A 24,817-nucleotide genomic window follows, 5' to 3' on the forward strand; every position below is an offset into this window, starting at 1 on the left:
TCTTCTTCTTCTTCTTCTTCTTCTTCTTTTTTAAAGATTTTATTTATTTATTTGACAGAGACAGAGACAGCCAGAGAGGGAGGAAACACAAGCAGGGGGAGTGGGAGAGGAAGAAGCAGGCTCATAGCAGAAGAGCCCGATGTGGGGCTCGATCCCGTAACGCCGGGATCACGTCCTGAGCCGAAGGCAGACGCTTAACCGCTGTGCCACCCAGGCGCCCCCAGTCTGCTGCTTCTGTTCACTGGTCATGGGATCAGTGATGAGACTAAGTCTTTTCCATGCCTCCAAGTTCAGGCCAAAAAAAAGATGAGTAACCATTTCAGTCACCTGCACCTTCCCAAGGGCAGCTCTTAGCAAAGAGAAAAGTTATACTAATAATGCAAATTTTCTATAAAGAAAGGAAAACAGGGGTAAAAGGAAGAAAAGCAGGCTGATTCCTTCAAAGCAGATAGTTTCACCAGAGGGTGGAGAAAAGGGGTATCAGAATCACCTGATAAGCTTTTCCTAATGCACAATAGCCCTGTGTGAGGGTAGGGGTAGAGAGGAGATGGAGACACTCTCTGAGCTCTGTCCCCACTGCTTATGACTGGGGACCTTTACTCTAGCACATCTACTAAGTGCATGTGAGGGCAGGTAAATATTTCATTGTGAAGTCATCTGGCTTGAATACAGAGTTTATGTCATCTTATGTGTTTATAGCACTGATACTCAAATATAAAAATGTTAGTGATAGAAGGGAGTTTGGAGTTATCTAGTTCATTCCAGCAGTGTTTTCAGAACAGGGAAAAGAAACAAAGGCCCAAATAAGTTAGGAAACAGGGTTTATGACTAAATGCAAAGACTTGGACAGGGTGTCTGAGTCTCAAATGAAACCATTTCAGGTACACATGGCACAGAGCCTGACTGGTCTTCCTTCAAGCACTGGCAACCTGAGTTTTCATATAACTGTGTTAACAAAACTCTCAATATTAGGGTAGTCTACTGTCCCAGTGATGTAAGAACACAGAAAGACTAAAAGGAATTGGAGCTCCCAAAGTCATCAAGGATTTTAGCCATAATTACTCAAATTTCATTAAGCCTCTGTAACAAAAAGATGGAGATGGGCTTGTCTTAATCTCACAATTGATGCATAATTAAAAAGCTTAAAAATATAACCACTGGACATCATATATTATTTATCAAAATCTTTCAGGATTAGGTAATTAATTGTCAGCAAAACTTCTCAAGACCAGTGGGAATTCTTCCCATAGTTTGAGAGAACGTTTTCCCCTTAGATTTCTCTTATTTCTGATTTCACAAGCCAAGCAGATCCTGTCTTCGTGTTGAATTAAAATCATCAGTCATCTTTCTAAGATGCTAACAAAGCCTTTGTTGGCTTTTCAAACAAAGACTTAGCTTCTGACTCTGAGAACCTAGCTGCTCATTGGGAAGAATGTGCACTAATTCACGGACTCCACGGAGACACCAGGAGGAACAGAGCTGACTACAAGGTGGCATATTACATTCATCAACCTTCCCATGGAAGCGATCACACAAGATGGTGATTCTGATCATTCCCTTCAGATATTAGCCATTCAGTATGCAGTCCGCAATGATAAAAAGTTACAGACCCTAGCTATTTCTTGGAATATCCTGCCTTAGTGGTATATGGGTGTTTCAATGTGAGGAACATGGCATTTCTATTTCTAGTAATTCACTGACATCATGTCCTGTCCTGTCCTCCTTCCACATCCCCCACCTCCCAGTGCCTGTTCTATCTAGACTGGCCCTCTGGGATCCCCTTGGCTACTGTTGTTCTCTGGCTGTTTTCTGAATCTGATCCTCTAACATTCTCATTGATTTGAAGAGACCCAAACATCCCTGCAGTTAATTCCCCTTCTGCTCTGGTCTCCAGATTTGAGGTCTGCTGTTTGCAAGAGCACAGCCCAGATGTGGAATCTTTAATTCTGCTTCTTTATCTCGTCTGGCTCTCCCCGCTCTGCACTGTTGTTGGCATGGTACTTCCTGGGCCCTGCTGGCGAGTTATGGACAATAAACTGTAAACAGAAGTGCCACTGGTGTTGTTTCTAGGCCTGGGAGGAGGGCAGCCTCAGCAGTCTGGGACTGTGGTGACCATGGGGAGCAGGGCCCCCACACCACTCACACCCTGATCTGGGGGCATGTGTGATCATGGTGAGAGTCTCTGTATTGCTTTGAATTACGGAGGTGGTGTTTGGTTTGCTTTGTGTGTTTTGTTATTCACAGAGACCTAGCCCATCGTGGCTCCCTCCTGCCTTATGTGATGGGACTTAAGTTTGGGGAGGGGAATGCTGGGCTGCCAAGTGTAAGTCACCTTAGCTGCCTTAGCACTGACTGCAGGGCAGACCCTGGATCAAATTTCTCGTGTTTCCTCACACTGAAGCTGTGTTCACCTCACAGGGTCCCTGGCTGCCATCTCAGATGCCATGGGCCTCCATCCAGAGATTCCAAAAGCAGAGTACTGGTCCCTCTTCAGCCCGTATTGCTGCCTCACCTTGGCTTCAGCCAGATAATCAGAAGAATACCCCAAGATCGACTCAGATAACTCCCCAGTCCCACCACCGAACTGTCCACTGCGTAATTTAGATTGCAACTCCTGGCCTGTATGTTCCAGGGTACAGATGTAGTCAAATATTACATTAATTAAACTCCAAGACAACTGGTCACCATGGAGATCAGGAGGGTAGTGAAAATCTGTGCAGGGAACAGGGGACCCGAAGAGGTTATGGGTGAAGAAGTCCCGTCTCCCAGGAGAAATCCCCATCTCTTGGGGCTGCACGGCCATGGCGTCACCCGTGCTCTGCTAAGGGCTCTGGAGAAGCTGTGCTTTGAGGCGTGCGGGTCTGACCTTGCCATTACAAAAATACCTTTGTCTCTCCGTGGTAGACACCGTCTGTTCCGGGTGCATTCGCATCGGAGACTCGCCACATCTGCTACGTCAGCAGCCACGGGCAGCAGGCAGGTGACAAGAGGCTTATCTTTATGGAACGTTTCCCATCCACATGCTTGTATATGATAACATGTACTAGGTGTTAGCGGTTTTGTGTGGTGCGACCTTACTATGTCCTTGTTTTCATGGATATACTTATTCAACAGGCTTTCACAGTAATTCTTTGAGGAAGGTATCTGAGCTCTTAGTGTTCAGACGAGAGACAAAGATTCATGTCTTACTCAAGGCATCTGGTGGCTGAGGGGCAGAGAGGGGACTCGAACTCAGGTCTTCGGGGCTGGAAGTCCGTGCTCTGAGAAGTGCCTTGCAGGGAGCCAGCTGCACTAAGGGCTCCTGCCAAGAGCAGGCTACACCAAGGTGATGGTCTGCTCCTAGCCCAGCAGCGAATCCAGCCTACTTGCATATGCAAAAAACGAAGTGTAGAAAGTACCACGAGAGGCAGGTGGTTAGGGGGTTGGGTTTGGAACCACTTACTGGCTGTGTAACCACAGAGGAGTCACTGAACGTGGGTAAGGCAAAGTCTCTATGGCTGTGACATGGCTAGGGTAGCACTTTGTTCATAGGGCTCCGTACGGAGGATTCGACGCATTTATTCGTGCGGCAAGGCACTCAAGAATCCCTGAGCGACAGGCGGACATTCCTGGCCCTACTCCTTCAGCGGGTAACCCCGACTTGCATGCACAAGGGGGTGCTCTGGGCCTGGGCTGCTGTAAATCCCACGGCCTTCCACGCCTGGTCAGAGGGTCACCAGCATCCCCAATGTCACCCCCACCTCCTTCATCTTTGGGGATAGATAGTGGAACGTCATTGAAATGAGGTTCACAGTTACTGCTGCTTTTCAATAATCAGGTTGTTATATTTGTTGAGGGACGTCTGTGGACGTGGAAATCCTGATGACAGTGAAGGGCGGGAGACCAGCTGATTCAGTGGGACACTGACATCCTCAGGGCAGTTTCTAGAATGCCTGGGTCTAAGTTTGGAGCTGAGGCAGCACCACAAGGACGGATAAGAACTGCGTGTGTGGGAGATACGCTGACAGGATGGTCTGATGGGAGCTGAGGGGCACAGGAGGCCACGGTGAGCACGGACGCATTGGACCAGCCCAGTGGGCCAGCAGACCCTTGACAGCCAGTCACATCTAGACTGGCCGTCTTAGTCTCCCCCGTGTGTCTGACACCTTCGTCCCTTGCTGTGGACCACTGTCCAGAGTCTGGAAACCTGAAGGCATCCCTCCATGGGTGGGGATGGCATAGACAGAATGAACCTCATCATACTGATGTCAGAGCTGAAGGAGTGGTGAGCAGTTGTAGCTTTTCTCTGTGTCTCTACAGGTAACATTTAGATGCTATCCAAGTCAGAGTCATTAATACTTTATGGAGCTGGACCTAGGACTAGGCAGGAAAAATGCTCATTTTAGTTACACTAAATACTGACGGCATTCGGCTTAGCTCAGAATGACTGCCGTTGGGTTTAGCCAATGCTCTGCCCCATGGCACCTCATATAGGTCTGTGGCTTTTCCAGATGCTGATTACATGTGAGGCATTTTCATCCTAACTTCCATGTTATATCCTCCCTTAGAAGTCACAGATGAAGTGGAATGTAACTTTTTAAAGTAATTTCTATAAGTACTTATGAAATGTGAATTTTTTGTTACTGAGTCACAAGACTTTGGTGCTCATAAAGAAAATAGCGGTCTCTGTGGCAGGTGCCAGTAAGGAGTGAGGGACCGGAATCCAGCTTGGTGAACCTCAAGGCAGAGGGAAGGCTGCCGAAGAGATGTTTGTATCTGTACACATATCCCTTCCAGGTTGATCTGGACCTCAAGAAATGCACTTCCTATATAAAGATATCATAGACAATAATTTATGGGTGGATAGAGTTTAACAGTTTTCAAAACTGATGCCGAGGAAGAATGAACCTCACATTCATGCTCCTGACTCCTGACAATGCTAGAAGAGAAAGTGGAGTTGACGTTTGCTGTGTTTCTAGGTTGGGGAAATTACAAGGTAAAGTGATAGTAGGTTTAACAGTGGTGCTCCCCCGTGCCAGGAGCTATGCTAAGATCTCCATCAGCTTATTTAATTTCTTTTATGACCTTAGGGAGCACGGGTTGCTATTATCCTTGTTTTGCAGACAAGAAAACAGAAACCCAAAGAGTGCAACACTCATCCAAGCTCATGGAGCTTCTAATGGTGAAGCTCGTGTTCAGCCACAGCTGTGCCCCCTCACGGGAGAGCTCTGTCAAGCCAGTCACAAGCTTCTGGCCATGCCCTGGTTGAGATTTCTTGGTCTGGCCAAAGATTTCCCATCCTGTCGATCAGAGAAGAAACCAACACTAAGTCCAAAGAACTACAAATCTATGGTTTGAATAGTAACATACAGACTTGAACACAATTCCAAGTCCATCCAACGACTGGCCACATAACTTATTTTAAAAACTATCAGTCCAGTCGGAATGACGTACGATGGGTGTATAAATTCACTCCCATCCATGACCAGGCAGTTTGCGAGCAACTGGGGTGCCCTAACCAGGTACCTCAGAGATGGTTCATATGAAAGAAGCCCATCGAGAATCTACACCCCACAGTGGCTCCATTCGGGCTGCAAAATAGCGTTATCTCGGGGTATGTCAGGAAGTTTATAAAGAACAGCCTCAGAGGAACCGGAAGCACTTTCTTACTGGTAAAATGATGTTGTGCAATATATCCCCCAGCTCCCTCTCACAGCCCAAGGCGGGGGCTGTGCCCCAGAAGACGGACTCTCACCGAGGTCCCATGCTGGTAACATGCGCTGAGTGGGTGCTGGACACACCGAACATCAACGTACAATAAAGCAGACCCAGCTCCCCAAATACTTAATAAACCATGATTTTAAACTGACGTCAATATGCGGTTCCACGGTAAATATGACTTCAGAGCTTTGTTTCAATCTCATGCAATGGAGAAAGTTTGGTGCGATGTGGACGAACAGGGAAGAGCTGTCTCCCCATGGAAAGCGCACACGGTCCTCCCACGGATCTGCACAAATGTCCTCACTATGATGACGTCTCTTCCCACGAAGCCTTTCCCCATCAACATCCTTTGAATAATCAAAACTGTAAGGCACGGAATCACACCAAAACCACGCATCGTGAGGTAACTCTGACTTATCCACCTGGGGCCCCACACGACCTTCTATTGATGTCTCTCAGAGCACCTCACGGGGATAAAAAGCTGCCAGGTCATCAGTGCTGACCCTGTACAAGATGGTCTAGGAAACAGCATCTCAAATTGCAAAACAGGCCTGAGTCTTGTCCTGCCGTCGCAGCCTCTGGACACAGGCTGAACCTGGCACGTGAGGACTCCGTGACCAGGCTTCACTGTAAGTGGGCAGCACAGAATGGGGCAGCCTAGCAAAACTACCTGATTTCATAGCAGGCCTGACCACAGCGGGAAGAGTGTTTCTAGGGCATTCTGAGCTCGAACTCAGGATGTGCTAACATCTCTCTGTCCACAGCAGCTGTGGGAAAGGGGCCTTGCTGGCCAGCCTGGCCACATCCCTACCTCCTCCACACCAGCCCCTGGTAGGCACAGTCAACCCAGGACACGGCGGACAGGGATCTGAGGGCTCCTGGGTAGGTGGACAGAGGGCAAAGTGCCATGACCCCAAGGAGGAGGTGGGAGCACCAGGGCTACAGGAAACAGAAGGGCAGGGGCAACAGTGGGTACTATGCATGGTCACAGCAGAAGGCGTCGCGGTCTGCATGGACTTTTCCATAAATCTGGGCACTGTCTCTCAGGTGCTGCCTGACTGGATGGATCCTAAAATCAAGCTCAAGCTATGCACACAAGGGAAGTTAGCTGAGGGCTTTACTAAGGATTATTCCTCCTGACTTCCATGGGGCAAGGTTGCCTGACCACGCAGCGTCCCTGGATTGGGCCACATCTTCCAAGTACCTTTAAGCTCTGGACAAGTTCAGGTTAAAATCCAGCCCTGGGATTTCATCTGTACCAAACCACATATTAAATAAATGCCCTTCAGGCCACTTTCTCAGCTCTGTCCATCATCCCAGCCGGATGATTCCAGGCTGTGCCCCAAGTTCACTGCCCCTCTCGCACCCACCAGCATCTCAGAGGAGTTGAGGAGATAAGGCCTTCTCTATGTGGGGGAAGACTGGATTCACAAGTGACCAACACCTCCCACTCTCCCCCGGGGTATAAGCCATTTCATGATAAGCGCATGTCCGGGAATCATGGTATTTCTTTTGGAGCACGCGTATGACTGCTACGGCGGTAGGAGGCACGGACGTCTCACAGTTGGGCTGAAACACTGAATGGCTTCGAGTCTCATTAGAACACCACATGCCACAAATTCTGTGCTGTACCAGCCATCCCCCGTGTGCATGCCGGCAATGGGAAGATGAAAACACTATAAACAATAACATAAACCTGCATCAAAGTGTGAATTCTTAACAGGACCCTGGATGGGAGTTCTCAGAAAACCCCAGGAACATCTTCGTTTCCATTTCTGGGTAGCCGACCTCAGTAACCCTTAACGCAGCTGTAAGACACGCTTAAGCAGTTTTAAATCTTATACTAAAGTCAAAATTCTGTGTCACTGCACAACATTTGCCCAGAATAATAAAACGAAGATTGCGTTTTGCTCATCAAAATCATTCTGTGGCCGCCGCGAGCTGAGGGCTCCAGCTCATCAGGGAGGCACACAGAGCTGTTCCGGCCAGCGCGGGGGTCGCTTAGTTAACTGGACAAGATCTTCCCACGGGATGGGTGCACACCTCTGCTCAAGGAGCTCGGGCTCCCGGCAGCCCCCATGCCTCCCACCTCTTCCCGTCCTCAGCCATCAGCATTCTGAAATGTCCAATGTGCTTAAGACCCCTTTTGGGAAACAAAGCAAACTGATATCGCATTCGATATTCCGAGCCCATGGACGGCAGGGTCGCTCCCCACTGACCCAGCCTCGTGTCTCCTCGGAGCTAACATCTCCAAGCACGTCAGGCCCTCTGCAAACAATTTCACGGTGCTCCCCACCCCAATATTTATTTCAGATTTTTTTTTTGTTTTTTTAGAAGAAGTGTCTGGAAGTGAAAGTTAAGTCACAGATTAGAAAAAAACAAATCTTTAAAGTTCACCCATTATTCAAACAGGAACCAAGATTCCCTGGGGCTCTCAGGCCCCCAACTTGAGGAATCCTAGCATCAGCGTCTATAACCTTCCAGGGAACACCACTAAATGCATGAAGCTGCCACATCGGCTGTGATTGATTGAGAATATTTGCGGCTCTGTTATCACACCAACACAATTTCGTGTAAATGCCTTGAAGAAAGATTTCCTTTCAATGGATTTGCTAAAGCAAAGGCTTAACTTGAACTGCCAAGTGATGAGCTTTTTATTTTATTAGGAAGATACTAAAAAAGATATTTTAAATCTTGTTATGCATTTTTTTCTTAAAGGAGATTAGGCCTATCTAGGCTTTAACCGCCAGGACTCCAGGATCTTTTCTTTGTTGGGGGGGCCGCTGGGCTGCTACTGCACTGACTCTCTAGAACTGGGCGCCTGCCGCTCACAGTGCTGGCTGTGCACATGACCAGAGTGGACACTGGCCAGTTTCCTTTTCATTCTGGTGACACCCTCAGGTGGGGCAAGGACCATATGACAATAAAACCTTCAGGTTGATTGTCCTGGGGTCCAGAAAGCAATGCAAAACCTGGAATCCTAAGTGCTCTGACTTTGCCAGTCCCACATTAGAATAAACCCCCCTGGAGGGGTGACTGCCCTGGAGAGGACAGCCCTGATGGGCACCCCCATTCTGGTATGTCTGCTGGAAAACAGGCCCTGCAGAAATCAGGACAGTCGTGGCATCAGAAAGGGAGACTCAGGTGGGGGGATGGAACAGGAAGGGGCTCAGGGGAACTTTCTGGGATGATGGGATGCTCGAGGTCTTAAGGGGGGTGTACCTGTCAAACTCATCAAACTGTGTCCAGGTGATCGTGCATTTTGTTGTATACAACTTACACAAGAAATCAAGTCACAGAACTTCATGCTCCGGAGACCTCAGGGAGATGATGACGGTAACGGATGCTAAGCTTACAGATCCCCTGCTTCACGCCTGTTGGTGCATAAAGCCCTGCAGTGCAGAGCCCCGGCTTGAGGAATGCACCGCACGGAGGAAGACGGTATTTCCTGGGCTTGATAATTCCCTGACCGCCCCTTGACCTGGCCTAGCATGGTGAACTGTCACTGGGGCCACGTGGTCTCAGGCACAGAAGACACACCTGTTTACTGGCCCAATGCTGGTGCAGAAGCATCCAGTCCACGCCTCGATTTGTAGAAACAGACTGTCCTGGACTTGAACAATGACACCCCCAGTACACCTTCCTTAACTTCGTGTGAACTTAGGCAGATCACCTCAGCTCCTCTTGCCTCATGTGGGAAATGTCCATGACACTCCTGAGACACTGTTGTTGTGAGGGTACTATGGGCTGAGTGCATCCCCAGAACTCACAGTGAAGCCGGAGCCCCCAGTGGGATGGTGTTAGGAGGTGGGGTCTTTGGGACGGGGATGAGCTCGTGAGGGGGGAGCCCCATGATGGGATCATTGCCCTGATAAGGGGATGAGGAGCCCAGATCTCTGGTTCCCCCTCTTGCCATGTGCGGGGGCGGGGAGAAGACACTGTCTAGGAGCGAGGAGGTGGGTTCTCGACAGACACCGGATAGGCTGGCACCCTGATCTTGGACTTGCAACCCCCAGGACTGTGAGGAATAAATGCTTGTTGCATAAGCCCCCAGCCTACTGTGCCCTTTACAGCAGCCCGAGCTGATGCAGACAGATGGTTAAATGAGGCAACAGATAAGAAAGTGCTCAGAACAGTGACCGGAACGCGATGGCGATCGATACACGATCGTTGCTGTTACGACAGAAGTCTCATCAGCATGGAGGCAGATTATAAATGTTTGAGAAGAGAGCCTCCCACTCACATTTTTAGTTATTTAATGATGCACTCGGGTGGAGAATCCAGCGCCAGAGGAGAGCCAGCAGTAGAAAACGTCCACCATGCGAGGATGTCCTCGCAACAGCAGATCACCGGGACCGGCTTCTTTGGCAAGCTTTGCGGTTATTTCTTCTCCAGCTCCCCTCCCCAGGCAAAACAAGGCACCCTACCCCTTGGGGAGGAGCTCGAGAAACCTTTGCATTTGCAAACCTCCCAGAACAGCGCCTCCTGCCCCTTCCGCCAGGAGCTTGGGTTCTGGAAAGCTCTGCACACCTGGCCACCAGGTGAGGCTCCCACTGACAGCCTGATGCTCCCTGAAGCTCCAACAGCATCTTTGTGACCTAGCAAAACCTCACAAAACTGGAGGTTAACTTGCAGCTGGAGTCAATGGAAACCACCACCACCCCTGGCCTAGCAGCAGCAGGGCCCACAAACCGCCCCCCCCCGGCCCAGCCCACGCGGCTCACCTTCATACAGCCAGTCACTGAGGCCGTTGTAAATCACGCCCTCCTTCCCCGTCGAGACCACCCGGATGGCCTGCTTCCCGACGTGCGCGCAGTAGTAGATATTGTTTTCGAAGATAAATATCTAACCGGGAGAAGAGAAAACACAGTGTTAACAAGGACGTGGCTCTAAATAGGGTCTCTTGAGAAATCTGAAGTTGGTGACCTGGTTTGCTTTTGCCTGGTGCATTTCTTTCATAGCACAAAGGCAGTGCTGGGATCATGTGGGGCTTGCCCACGTACCCCTACATCGCCAGTTAATCGGAGACCCCAACTTCACACGGTTCGCCCCACGCTCTCACTGGACAATCTGTGGTCTGATACTTTAGGCACTTCCCCATCAAACCGCATCGGTGATTTCCACTATTGTGTTGTTCCCAGCGATTCGGGTTGGCGGGAGAAACCGGAAATGTGGCATTTAGTCCCTCAACAGTCACTACGATTATTTAGTACCACCTCCTCTGTGCCCCTCACAGGAGGCACCGTGATTAATGAGGAGGGACACAGAACGTGCTTTTGCTCTCCCTACAATCCGGTAAGGAAGACCAACTGAACCAGGAAAATGTTCTGACGGAAATAGGGGGAGCTCTGGGAACACGTAATAGGATTTCCTAGCTTAGGTCAAAGGATTCACTGAGAACATGACGGAAAAGATTTTTTTTATTGTGAAAAAATATACACCACACAAAATTTGCCACCATAACCACGGTTAAGTGTATAATTAACTGTGGCACTGAGCACATTCACACTGTCGTGCCACCAACACCACCACTATCTCCAGAGCTTTCCTGTCGTCCCCAGCTAAGATTCTGTCCCCACGAAACACTGACGCTCGCCCCTCCCCAGCCCCTGCCGATCCCGTGTCTGCCATGGGTCTCCACGAATCTGGTGACTCGAAGCACCTCGTGTAAGTGGAATCACACGGTATCTGTCCTTCTGTGACTGGCTTATTTCACTCAGCACAAAGTCCTCAAGGGTCACCTATGCTGCACCAAGTGATGGGGTTTCGAGAAATTGCTGTTCACGCTGAGGGCTCAGTGAAGAGTAGGATGGAGACGGGCCGAGAAGCTCGATGCACAGAAGAAACAGCATGGGAGGAAAGCCGAACTGAGGTGGGCACGGGGTGTCAGCAGAGGTGGACAGGGGCTCCGCGTGAACTGTCAGGTGGTTGGGGGAGCCAGGGGACAGCAGGTGCCGGCTCCTGCAGGGTCTATTCCCTTTTGTGGAACCCCACCAACAGCAAGTAGCCCTTGATGGCAGCCTGAGAAGGGGAGCAATACGGTTAGATGTTGAGTCTTCTGGTGATGAGAAGGCAGTGGGGCCGTGAACAGGGGACCGTGTGGCCGGCCCGGTTATCTGACAGTGCTCACGACGGGGTGTTGGGGGACACCAGCCGGGAGACAGCCAGGAGGGTCCGCTGACTGCACTGAGTGAACCCAGGTGTGGGTGAAGGGGTGACATGAGGCAAAGCCGTTCCTGAGTCTCTGGGTGGTGGTGACCCATTCGTGGAGGAAGAGGATGGTCTCGGTCAGTGGTTCTTGAATTCTGATGCCCACTACAATGATCCAGGGAACCATTAAAAATCCCACTGGCTGGTCCATCAGCCCAGCCCAATGATCAGTACTGAGGGGTGAGAGCCAGGAATCAGAATTTTAAAGAAAGAACCCACATGATTCCAACATGGATCAAAATTTGCAAACCCATGGCCCAGGAGAACCCTAATGTGTCTTGAAGATGTGCAAGTAAAAATGAGACGACAGAGTGTCCGTGATCTGTTGTGCCCCAAGTTTCTGCACCTGCACCCTGCCTTCCGTGCCCATGGGCCATGTCCACGGACACTGAACCGTGTGGACCAGGCACAGGACTCAAACCAGGTGTTTTTCTTTTTAAAAGAGACTAGAAAAAATACTGTCAGTGTCATTTAAGAGACCACAGAGAGAGGGTATTTTGCAAAGCACAGGAAAGGGTGGAAATACTTTTTTTTTTTAATTGAAAACGCAGAAAAGGCAGTTTCCCCAGATGGCTCTCACCAATGGCAGATCCGAAAGTACCAAGCGTCAGTTTTCTGCTCAGGGCTCCTGGCGCTTCAAGGATTCACTTCACCAGGAAGGAGCTGGAAAACTTCCAGACACAATATACATCCTAATTTAATTTCAGTAGCTGTTTGTGTGAGTTTGCCTAAGGGAAAGATGTATTACTAAATTTTAACTTCTTTTATGTATTCTAAGTCTATAATAAATTTTTGAATCAAATCAGACCACAGCCAATTAATATTTTGAGTGAGTAAAATGTGCTATGATAGATAGTAAATCTTTTATCACCTTGGCTTTATTTTTAATAGGAGGAAAATGAAAAGAAACACAGTGTAGGGAAGAGTGTGTTCTGCCTGGGAGACGTTTTCTGTTTTCCACCAGACGAGCAGGTGGAGCTCCCGAGGTCGGAGACGAGGGCTGTGCAGTTCTGTGCGTGGAGACGGGCACCGGCAGGGGCCGGGCAGGCACTGGGGCGAGCGGCGGAGTCCTCCACTCCCCACGCCCCGCTCAGCGCACAGGTCATCACCACGGTTCCGGAACCCTGGGAGTGCCTGGATGCTTTCCCTGTGAGCAGCTGCCCCAGTCCCTGCCTCGCCCCCGAGGTGCAAAGACATTAGCATCCCTACTGCAGGGGGCTATGCCCCTCGCCTGCTGGGGCTGATGCCCCTGGTGTCACCCACAGGGAGCAGGTGTCGTTCCCTCCCCCGATTCATCCACACACCACAGTCCTGGCCCCTTCCTAAAGCACCGTCTCCATCATGTCATTCTGTTCCTTGAAACCTGAAGTGCCTTCTCTCTGGTAACTGTAGGACAGAGTTTAAACGTCTGGCCCAGGGTTCAAAGCCCTCCAGGACTCCGGGACACAGGCCTGACTGTCTCCCTCGCTCTCCCTGCCCTGCAAGAGTTATGGCGGTCTGACGACACAAAGGGACACGATGGGGAGAGGCAGTCCCAGGAGCTCACATTTGCGTATGGGGGTCCAGACTCTACCAGCTCAGTCTGCTCCAGACTGCACGTGGAGGCCCACGCCATAGGCTGTGGGAGCACCGAGGGTGTGCTATGTGGCCTGGGCTCGGATTCTTCCTGTCACTAGAGATGGCAGCAGACGCCACGCTGGGGGATGTGACGAGCAAGCTGACGAACTGGAAGCACTTAGAGCAGCGCCCGGCACAGAGCACAGGCTCGACAGCATGTCTGCTATCACTGTCACATCCATCGGGAGGGATCAGGAGAGGCTTCATGGGGGAAGTGACATCTGAGCTAGACTAGCTTCTAATTTTGATCGAGTCCAATTTACCGATCTTTTTTTCTTTTTTTTCTCTTGTGCTTTTTTGTGTCACATCTAACAATGGCCAAGTCCAAGATCATGAACATTTATCCCCATGGTTTCTTCTAAGATTTGTATATTTTTAGCTCTTATATTCGGGCTTTTGATCCATTTTGGGTAATTTTTTTTTACTTATGTTGGCCATGCATTTTTCAAATACTTTATAAACAGTCATTCAGTTTTTATGATAATGCTATGGACAGGCACTAGCCTTGTTTTGAGGATGAAGATATGAGCAGAGGGAGGTAAGTAACTTGACCAACAGCTTGTTGGTCAGTGGTGCAGCGGGGGTTCAAACCAGGTAGCGTGGGGATGTGAAATGCCATGCCCGATGTCGCCAGGGGAGCCAGGAACTCAGGAACTCAGGCGGGTCTGCGGTCTCCACAGCTGTGGCATGCCGCCTCTTTATAGCGATTTGTTAAATAAACAAATGGGTGATTCCTAACCAGCAATGAACCAGAGACCATGGATGCCTGTCTGAGCCACACTGACACTTCACCTTCCCTCTGGCTGCTTCTTTCTCATGCAGAAGAACACGAATGCCCGGGGCGATGTCACAGCGTCACTGTCATCAAGATCTTCTCCTCGGACACAGCAGCCATCACCTGCTGCCCCGGTACCTGGCTTTATTCAGGTCAGCCTGGGTCTGGTGCTGCATGACTGCTGGACTTCACTGGCCCCGAGCCCTTGCCAGCTCCCAGCTCCTATCAGCCGAGCTTCCAGAACCTGTTCCAGTCAAGGGGCTGCCCACCTCTATCTCAGGATGGTCTTTCCTGCTGCGTCTGTGCCGATTCTGCACCTGACAGCTGCTCCGGGGTCCGCAGCCACTCGGTGGAAAGGCTGCTGAGCCAACAAAACCCACCATCACCACCGCAGCCCTGTGATCCCAGGCATGGAGCTCAGCCCTTGATTCTTTCTTCCAGAAAACTTTAAAAACATATGCTCAGATTCGCCCAAAGCAATCAGATGTACGTAAGGCACAGGACACTGACGAAGTGCGTTTGCACTCCTCCCGTGGGATCTCCAAGCTCAAGTACCCACTGGGAACAGAAGACAGTCCCCACGTCCTTGCACACCCGCGATCCTGACACCCCTTCCAAAAGCTTTGCCCATGGGGCTTTCAGGTGTTCCCTCCTCCATACCTTCTCCCTCCTCCTCACTTGACACTGTTTCCCCTGCTGCCTGCCTGAGTCCCAGTCCTCCTGGGAGCCTGTGCTGGGCTCCATCCTCTCAGGAGGCCTCACGTCCGCTGATCTCCCTCTGCCCGCCTCTCCTCACCAACACGCACACGGCTGCATGTGGAGAGGCTTTGGAAAGAGGGAGCACGAAGATCCGGGCAGAGAAGGCGAGAGAGATTAGAAGTGGGGCAGGATGGTCCCTGCTCTGCGGTCACAGCCCACGGGCCAGCGGCGGGGGCCTTCACGAGGGAGCTGGAATAAGAAACGTCAGGTCTTTCCCGAGGTGACAAATCAGCCTTGAGGAGAGTCCATTTTCTGTCCCTGCCCAGAACTCGGGCACAGCGGCTGGTGGAGATGGTCACAGACAGGCACCCACAGGGCCTGGCGACGCCTGTCCCTCCGAAGACTTGCTCTCCTCCGAGACCTCACCAGTAACTGCCGTGAAGAAAGGGTTGTAAGCATGTCAGTGTACAAACCAGTGAGAGCCTACGTCAGCGGCCGATGCTCCAGCAGCATGAGCTAGACAGACCTTCCCTCCTCGTGCACGCGGCCTGAGCCGACAGGGACACTGGGGCCACACATCCCTGGTACCCAAGTTTCTCCTCGGCTGACAAGACTCCGGTTTGATGGAGCTGGGCCTGCTGCTATCTCCTTGGTTCCCCAGCCGCCCTCCCCGCTCCGGGGGCCGCACCACCTCTGCACACAGACACGTTAGTCTTTTAAATGGAATACATTTAAATTAATTTCACGAGAACTTGAGGGGTGGAAGGTTTTCTGGCATCCTGACCTCCAGCTCACTTTGGAGCCCAAGATCTCAAGCCAGCCTCCAGAGAGCAGGGGCGGCCATCCAGACCACACCCTGAGGACGAGATCTGTGCCAGTCTTTGTCCCTCAGTGCGGAAGGGCAGAGTTTTAGGCAATGGGAGAAGGCTGTCACTCCTGAATTCACAGCCAAAAAAAAAAAAAAAAAACTTTTGGAAAGCAGAACTTGTGGAAATTTTAAAGATCAAAGGCAGGGAACCTAAAAAGTCTAGAGATGTTAAGAAAAAAGAGGTAGGGTGACTTCGGAGGAGTTGGGGGGGGGTTCTGGATGTGGCAGCTGTCGGGGGCACGTTAAGTTTTATGAAGGAGGCCGACAGAAAAGAGGCCATATGAGCTCATTTGATAGGAATACGTACACTGCAGTCCCTCCTACATGCCCGGCTGCAGGACGCCATCCAGAGGGGCTGCTGGCCTGAAACTCTTCCCTAACTCAAGTCCTTGCAAGAGCCAGCGTGGTCGCGCTCCCCCCAAAACCACGTTAGCAAGTGCGCTACGAGAAGGCTGGACAATTGTACTGGGGCTTTATTCCTTCTTGTCTGAAAACTGTAGTGAAATTAATGCAGGCTGTAACACACATCAGCTGTGCGAAGTCTTCTCTCCAGCAGGGCTGCTCCACATTCCCTTTTCCCCAGAGGCTGAGGTATGGAGCCCCTCGGAGTCACGTCCCATCTCAGATGTCCTCTTGCCAGGCCCCGCTCATTTCTGCTGGGCAAGGCCCACTGCACCGGCCGGGGCCTGCTCTCAGCCCAGCCAAATCGCCCTGCGAGACCAGGCCTGGCAGAAGCTTCCCCTCCACTTTCTGAGGGCCTGATGCGTGACTCTGGCCTGCCTCCCGAGAGATGTCAGGAAGTACAAGCCAAACAGGACTGGAAATACAAAGTATATCTCCTCACTATTCCTTACAAAACACTTCACATTTTTATTAGTCTGATTTTTTAATAAGCACTTCTGATTAAATATGGTAGACACTCATGGTTACAGTAAATTCTGTGAAAGTTCAATTAATTGGAATTCTCTGGAGGAACATGAACTTTCAGTTCAACCGATTTTCCAGGTGAATTCTTGAATTAAAGAAAAGATCTTTTTGGCTTCAGTCTTTATTAGGGAAATATTTCCATGTTTTTCTGCTTTCCTGATTTACTAAATAGAATGAGGTACCCCGCATGGATTTATTACTGAGTAAGGACCTTGTGTTGCCTAAGACCATCTACATAAACAGACATTTTCATTGCCTAGTACTGCGGGTCGACGGACGGGACGGGATCTCTCTCCATCCTCAGAGTCGTTTTCCTTGATGCTGTGTGTGTTGGTGGATCTTTTGCGTAAGTGGTGTACCCCAATATTTAGGATGTTAGTTAGCTGGGTTTTGACTAATTGAGGCTTTGACTTGTTTTGGAATCTGAGAAGCTGATGAAACTTCAGCTGACTCAGTAGAAATCAACATTTGTCCGTGGAGCGTGGGTATTAAGTGCTAACTGATACCCTCAGTATTTCTTTCTTTTTTATAATAATTTTTTATTATATTATGTTAGTCACCATACAGTACATCCCCAGTTTTTGATGCAATGTTCCGTGATTCATTACTTGCATATAACACCCAGTGCACCATGCAACACGTGCCCTCCTTAATACCCGTCACCGGTCTATCCCGATCCCCCACCCCCCTCCCCTCTGAAGCCCTCAGTTTGTTTCCCAGAGTCCACAGTCTGTCGTGGTTCATTCCCCCTTCTTTTTACCTCCCCTTCCTTCTTCCTTTTCTTCTCCTACCGATCTTTCTACTTCTTATGTTCCATACATGAGTGAAACCATATGATAATTGTCTTTCTCTGCTTGACTTATTTCACTTAGCATAATCTCCTCCAGTTCCGTCCATGTTGCTGCAAATGTTGCGTAATCGTTCTTTCTGATGGCTGAGTAATATTCCATTGTATATGTGAACCACATCTTCTTAATCGGATCATAGGGTAGCTCAATTTTTAACTTTTTAAGGGACCTCCACACTGTTTTCCAGAGTGGCTGTACCAACTTGCATTCCCACCAACAATGTAGGAGGGATCCCCTTTCTCCACATCCTCTCCAACATTTGTTGTTTCTTGCCTTGTCAATTTTTGCCATTCTAACTGGTGTAAGGTGGTATCTCAAGGTGGTTTTGATTTGAATTTCCCTGATGGCTAATGATTTTGAACATTTTTTCATGTGTCTGTTAGCCATTTGTATGTCTTCATTGGAAAAGTGTCTGTTCATATCTTCTGCCCATTTTTTGATTTGATTATTTGTTTCATGTGTATTGAGTTTGAGAAGTTCTTTGTAGATCTTGGATACTAGTCTTTTATCTGTAGTGTCAGATACCCTCAGTATTTCTAAATCAGATTCAGAGGTGACAGTAAGACGCATATCTGCACGTGCACAGGGTGATTACGACAAAGCTCACGGGGACATCATAGCTAGAGAGGGAGCTAATTATCTCAGGAATCAAGGAGGAGATAATTACTGTAATCAGGTGCAAGTTAGCTTTTAGTTCTGGAAAATCCAGGCCAACAGGGAAGCATCCTGAACAGCTCAGTGCTTGGCAAAAAGCAACACAGGTCAGGATGGAATAATGACGTGAAAGGAACACAGTACTCACAGTAGAAACCTCAATTCTAGTTGAGACCGCTAGCTGCCAGCTTCGTGTGGGTCGCTCGCTGAACCTATAGAGATCCAATACGAGGTCGTATTGGATCTCTAGGATTTCCTCCAGCTTCTACATTGTTCAACACTGAAGTCTCATGACTATCCAGGTCAGGAAAAGGAATTTCAACATTCAAAGTGAACCCAACACGTTAGCATCAAAGGGGAACGTGGATTCTCCATACAGCAGCTGAAAACCCTCCATGATCATATAATCCCAGGTCCCTTTCATTGGCCCAGTAGACTTCCCTAATCTTGAGAAGCCATCCTGAGGGCAGTGATTACTTAGTAGTTGCTGTTCCCCTTGCTTTCACTTCTTCTCTTGAGTTACCCATTTCCCGAGCAAGCACAATTTTGCTAATGTTTCCATAGCAAATAAGGATAAAAGATCCTGTTATCTAGGATATGAAATTTGATTCATAGGGTGAAACACAGAACTGTCTGGATGGGGCATGGGAGTGACTAGCACTCACCATGGGCTTGGCAGTCATCATAAGGAAGTTACTAAGCAAATATTCCTAAAGCAAAGTGATCATCTTTGCTGCAGGCCATCCCGATCCCACAGGACATACTACGCATGGTTAGCTCACATCAGCAAACTACACACAAATAAAATACATCACCAGAACATGGATATTGTGTCTCTAAGTCTTGCAGCCTGGTCAGCATATCTTTTAGGAGATTGGTGAAGAAGCAAAATGCTGACGGCTGCGGGCAGTCTGTCCGTGGGAGGCCGCCACTGAGCAGGCTCATGTGTCTACATGGCTCTGATTTCTAGACGTACAGTAAATGCCACCTCCAGTCCTTTGAATGGCCTCAATAGGTCCCATAGCAGCAAGCTGGAATGAGCAACTGTAGCTAAGGGACTGAAAAATCCTGCTGTGGGGGCCATCTGGAACTTAATGGTTGGTCCCGTCAGCATGGAAGTTGACTCTGGGCTAATTTTGTTTGTCTTGGACACCCGGTGTGGGTAGATAGGGACTCTAAAGGTAGGTGATGCTATTTTTGATACCCTGCATATGGTCGAGGGGAGCTGTATATATACTGGGTGGAAGCTGGAGCTGTGACTCCCCCAGGTGCATGGCTCCCATCACTGGGCACTTCCCCATGGGGTCTGGAAGCTATGACCACGGCTCAAGAGGGCAGCAGGGCAGATTCCACACCCGCCTATAGGGTCCTGTCTACTGGGCAGTGGGGACAGGGGAGCTAGTGGCCACTTTATGGCAGTGGGGGGACTGCTTCATGTGATCCTGTAGGACAGGTGCACCTCCCAGCCAGCCAGCCAACAGCTCCTGTCTATAGTCTTCTGAGCCAAACTGATGGCAAGCATGCCTTTCATGGACTTTCAAGTCAGCATGTTTGCTCGATCGATACAAGACCAGCACGGGGGACTCGGAGCAGCCTCAGGCTCCGAGGGCATCCCATCCTCCCTGGGTTCGTGTCAGGAGAAACCAATGATGGCGGGAATTCCGAGTCTTTCCTGGAGTGAAGTGATTTGGGAGTAATTACATGGACAGTCACCAACACCAAAGGAGGACACAGTGAAACAGCACTGGGTTTCTTTGGAAAGCAAACTGGCTGGCTGAGATCACACAATCAGCTTGTCTATGAGGGCAGCAAACCCCACCAACCTCGGGACACATGTATTCACCATTATTACAGCATATGTAGAAAAAAGGAAAGATGTCATAATCCTACAGACCACATGTATACACAAAACATGACTATTAAAAGAGACTTTGTTGTATTTTATTCCTTCCCAGAAGTGTATGTGTGTGTGTGTGTGTGCTGATGCGTGGGTATAAAATCAAGTTTTTAATAGAACTAAGGTCATATAACATATATGATTTTGCATACCATTTTAAGATTTATATCAAAAATGCTTCCCCACATTATGAAGCATCTCTGAGACATGCCTTTCAGGAGCCATTAATTACGTTCCTATTTTTGACACGAATCTGTTTTTATTACAATAAAAATGCTATTGCTGCATCTTTGTATAAAAATCTTTGCCTGTATCTGCAATATCGCCCTAGAATAAGTTCCTATGAGTGGAAAGCATGAACCACATTCACTGTGCGATGAAAAGAATGGGTAAAGGACATGAGTGGGTACGTGAAAGACCCACACAAAGTCCCGGAAGATACAGAAGCATTTGTCGTCACAAATAACAAAGAGAAATGTTATTACAGAGGGACTATTTTATCAAATTATCAAAGACCAAACAACAATGACACCCAACATTGCTAAGAGTGGAGCACACTCTTCTGATGGGAACAGAAACTGATAGGATAGAACATTTATGCAAAGCAGCCAGCAAAGCTCATCAAAAGAGACTTTTTGTGTGTGTAGATTATGTGAGGAAGACCGCTGGAGACGAAGTGCGACTGGCCCTTCCAAACCATGTGTACAGACGGATGACAGTGGGAAGCCGCAGTCTCTGAACCAAAGGGTAATGACACCAACGTGCACATGTGTGCTCATGTGCGGTCCCCGTGCCCCCACCAAGCCAGGAGAGCAGTTCTCCCACCACTCAGAGCTCAAGGTCAGGAACTGACCTGTAGACTGATCTGTAGATGAAATTAATTCTTTACTTGCTCTGTTTTTCTCTCCCATTACTTGTATTTTGGCCATTCCTCTGCTCAGCTGGGCAAGGAAGTCACCTCTATTATCCTAGTTTAGAACCGCACCTGGAGAACGATGGGTTGGGGGGGTGCTAAGGCTGTTGATCAACGAGAGGCTTTAAGGTTTTTGGTAATTCTTATCCAGTTTGGGGTATCTTCATCAAGCTCACAAACACCCACTCGAGCAACTCCGATGCGCCAGGCTGGGCGCTAAGCCCGTGCTGTGTGGGACCACATCGGATCCGGGCAGTGACGACAACCCTGTTTACCTGGGCGAACATTTCATATTTCCCAGTACACCCGTTAGCCTGAAATTCAGAGCACTTGGTTCTTACACTGGTTCTCGCTCAGGGAGCTGTAGGACGTGACAAAAATTGCTTAACTTGAGGGGCGCCTGGGTGGCACAGCGGTTAAGCGTCTGCCTTCGGCTCAGGGCGTGATCCCAGCGTTATGGGATCGAGCCCCACATCAGGCTCCTCCACTAGGAGCCTGCTTCTTCCTCTCCCACTCCCCCTGCTTGTGTTCCCTCTCTCTCTGGCTGTCTCTATCTCTGTCGAATAAAATAAAAAATAAAATCTTTAAAAAAAAATTGCTTAACTTGTCCCACCCTCAAAATACGGAGAACCACACTGGCCACACCTGTAGGAGACAATTTACGGGAGGAAACCTTGAAGGTCCTGAAGTACATTTAAAAGTAATGTATGATCAAGAGAACACGTATCATCAGCCCACCTGATCCTCACTACAGACAGCCCCACTCTGCAAACAGGGTCCCTGCAGCTGCTCACACACTTCCTTGCAAAACGCAGGGTCCCCCATCATAGCCCACATCCACTCCAGCAAATGCCAACCCAAACCAAGAGTAAAGACCAGGAACTCCACACTAACGACCCTCCCAGCAAGCAGCCTTCAAACTCGAGGAAAGCCTCCTTGTCAAAGTCATCCGCCCAGAAAAATCTCTCAGCATCCTCTCACCCACTGGATACACATTTTAACGTGGAGAGTTCGGATGTGTTATTTTTTTTCAAAGCTGAGAAAAAGGTCTCAAAATAAAATTATGTTCATGCATTTATTTGACCCCTCATGTTCAGCGGCCACCATGATGCTACCGACCCCCACACCAGAGCTGAAGAGTTTCACGCTCACTAAGTGCACGCGATGCTCCTGGTGGAGCCAGGAAGGCAGAGAGGTGGCTGGGTTGGGGGGCAGCAACCAGCATTCTGCCTGCAGGAATACGTGTGCAAGCACCGAGTAAACCCTCCTTGAGGCAGTGGGTCTCTGAGGCTCCAGGGCCATCCAGGACGGCCTGGTTGTGTTCCTGAAATCCCCAGGCTGGGAAGTGTTGGTGGGAGGGGGCACAGCACCCGACTCGGCCTGGGCAATGGGATCCTTTGGTGATGACTTTGGAGTGGGCATGGAAAGGGTGAGCAGAGGCCAGCCAGGCGGAGGAGGGACAGGGCCGTGCAGCAGACAGAGGCACGTGGAGGCATCTGGTGCAGAATGCAGGACGCCGGAGGGGCCGATCAAGGCAGGCAGTGTGGAGGATGTGGTGGAGAAGAGGCAGGGAGAGCTGAGGCGGGTCCTGCCGTCCACGATAATGCCTTTGTGCTTTCTTCTGAGGACAGGAGACCCAGAAGGCTCCGGTGGTCACTGGTTGTCAGCTGCCCTAAATGAGGGCGTGTGCACGCTGTGCTCTCCATGACCATCCCGCTGCTATGCAGGAACAGGGGGTGACGAGTGGACAAGGGATCCCAGTGGGGCAGTCCCCTCCGAGGGACAATGGCACCGTGGGCCGGGGGCTGGCCATGGGGATGCTGCCTGGACACGGGTTAGAGGAGCGGCAGTGTGAGGGCCTCTCGGACTCTGACCCCTGCAAGTAGATGGACGCTGGTGCCACTGGGGATCCCTGGAGCAGGTCAGGTAGGAAACCATGACCCCACCTTAGATGTAGGGTGTGGACAGTCCAGACAGATGTGACCACTCGCCCTTGGTCTGGAGCGGTCTTTGTGTCTCAGGCTGTCGGTGAGATGAGCAGCTCGTTGACCCTGAACAACCTTGGGCCATGGTGGGATCCTGCCCCTTCCTTCCTCTTCCATCTTCAGTGGTGCCACAGCCCACGCCTTGACCCTGTGCAGTCCATGGCAGCCCCTGGACAGGGCCACGCGGGCCCGCGCGTTCCAGGTCTCTGCTCCAAGGGGACTGGTGATCCCTTAGCCCCTCAACCCACTGGCACCCGGGAGGCGTCACGACATAACTCATCATGGGTGTCAGCGCTAACTGCTGATCAAGTTGTCCTTCTTTAAAGGATTCAGTGTGGGAGGGACACTTAAAAGCTGCACAAAGGACCTCTAACAGGCTTTCAGGCCACGCAGCAAACTGCTCGAGAGAGGGCCTCTGACCCTTCTCCAAGGGAGATTGCCTCCTTCCCCTGAAATCACAGAATCATTGATGTGCTTTAATGTCCAACATGGCTGCACCTGTCTGTCTACCAATAGAAAGACAACTGTATTTACTGTATTACCCTTAAGAGAATCTTTGCTTCTGTTTCACGGCTCGATGTTTTGGCTAACCACTTGGTGGCGATCTCCACTTTCTGTTGGTCTAGTCTGAAGCTGTTCATCCCTATTCCAGTGGCTCTGGAGCTGTCTGTGAGAGCCACTTTCTGCCCTGGCCACCACCACCGGCACGTGGCCCAGGCCGGGGTGCTCCAAGGACCTGCCCCTAGCCCAGTGATACTCAGTGGTAGGTCCGTGACACACACTGACCAGCCAAGGTTCTCTCTCAGCATTTTCCTGATAGTTTTGAGGCTGATGGCTTCTTGCCTCTGGGTCCTGGGGTATAAGGGTACAGAACCGGAGGTCCCAGAAGTTATTTGTATTCCTGACCCCATGAACAATGTCTGTTTTCAGTGGGAGAGAGTAAAATAAACTCTTTTTTAAAAAAAGATTTTATTTATTTATTTGACAGAGAGACAGACAGCCAGTGAGAGAGGGAACACAAGCAGGGGGAGTGGGAGAGGAAGAAGCAGGCTCCCAGTGAAGCAGGGAGCCCGATGTGGGGCTCGATCCCAGGACCCTGGGATCACGTCCTGAGCTGAAGGCAGATGCTTAATGACTGAGCCACCCAGGTGCCCCGAGAGTAAAACAAACTCTTAAAAAATGTAGACCTGAGGAGAGATGCAGGAGGAGAAAGGAAAGCAAGAAAGCAAGATAGGTCGAGGGAGAGACAGGTGCACACCTGAGGATTTGCTCCAGCACCTGGATACAGCTATGCCTGATGCCAATTCTGCCTATCTCTGGTATGTAACAGATTTTATTTTTTGTTTACTCTAGTTTAGCTTGGAATGCTATCCCTTAAAACTGAAAAATCCTGGGACTATATACACTTCTTTTGCTACAGACACTCTGCTTCCATGGTCTGCCCCTCTCCCTCCTCTGCAAAGCTCTTCCTTGTGTAGTTATTGTGGATAATAGCCAGTCTTTATTCTCCAGGAGCTTCTTGTCTGGTCCAGGCACATTCTCATCCATTCTTGGAAAGCATTTATATATATATATAAAACTATGGCAGACCATAAACACCAGCTTGCGTGCTGCATGCAATCATCAGCATTCTGGATTCTCATCCCCACATTTTCCAAGGGATAGCTTTGGGGGTTTGATTTTTTCTGGCTCACTGAAGGCGGCGTCTGATGCAATGCAGAGAT

At 49.7% G+C, this 24,817-nt stretch overlaps 1 protein-coding gene across 1 annotated transcript in view; it reads right to left on the reverse strand.

The window, feature by feature from the left end:
• The window catches only part of DPP6 (dipeptidyl peptidase like 6), a 671,848-nt gene that overhangs the window by 113,888 nt on the left and 533,143 nt on the right, over positions 1-24,817 (reverse strand). Inside the window, exon 8 of the mRNA XM_040643764.1 lies at positions 10,425-10,545. Within this exon, the coding sequence (XP_040499698.1) occupies positions 10,425-10,545 (121 nt within the window). The remainder of the gene's footprint in view (positions 1-10,424; positions 10,546-24,817) is intronic.

The sequence above is a fragment of the Ursus maritimus genome, unplaced genomic scaffold (assembly GCF_017311325.1).
Source record: "Ursus maritimus isolate PB19 unplaced genomic scaffold, ASM1731132v1 scaffold_3, whole genome shotgun sequence".
NCBI lineage: Eukaryota > Metazoa > Chordata > Mammalia > Carnivora > Ursidae > Ursus > Ursus maritimus.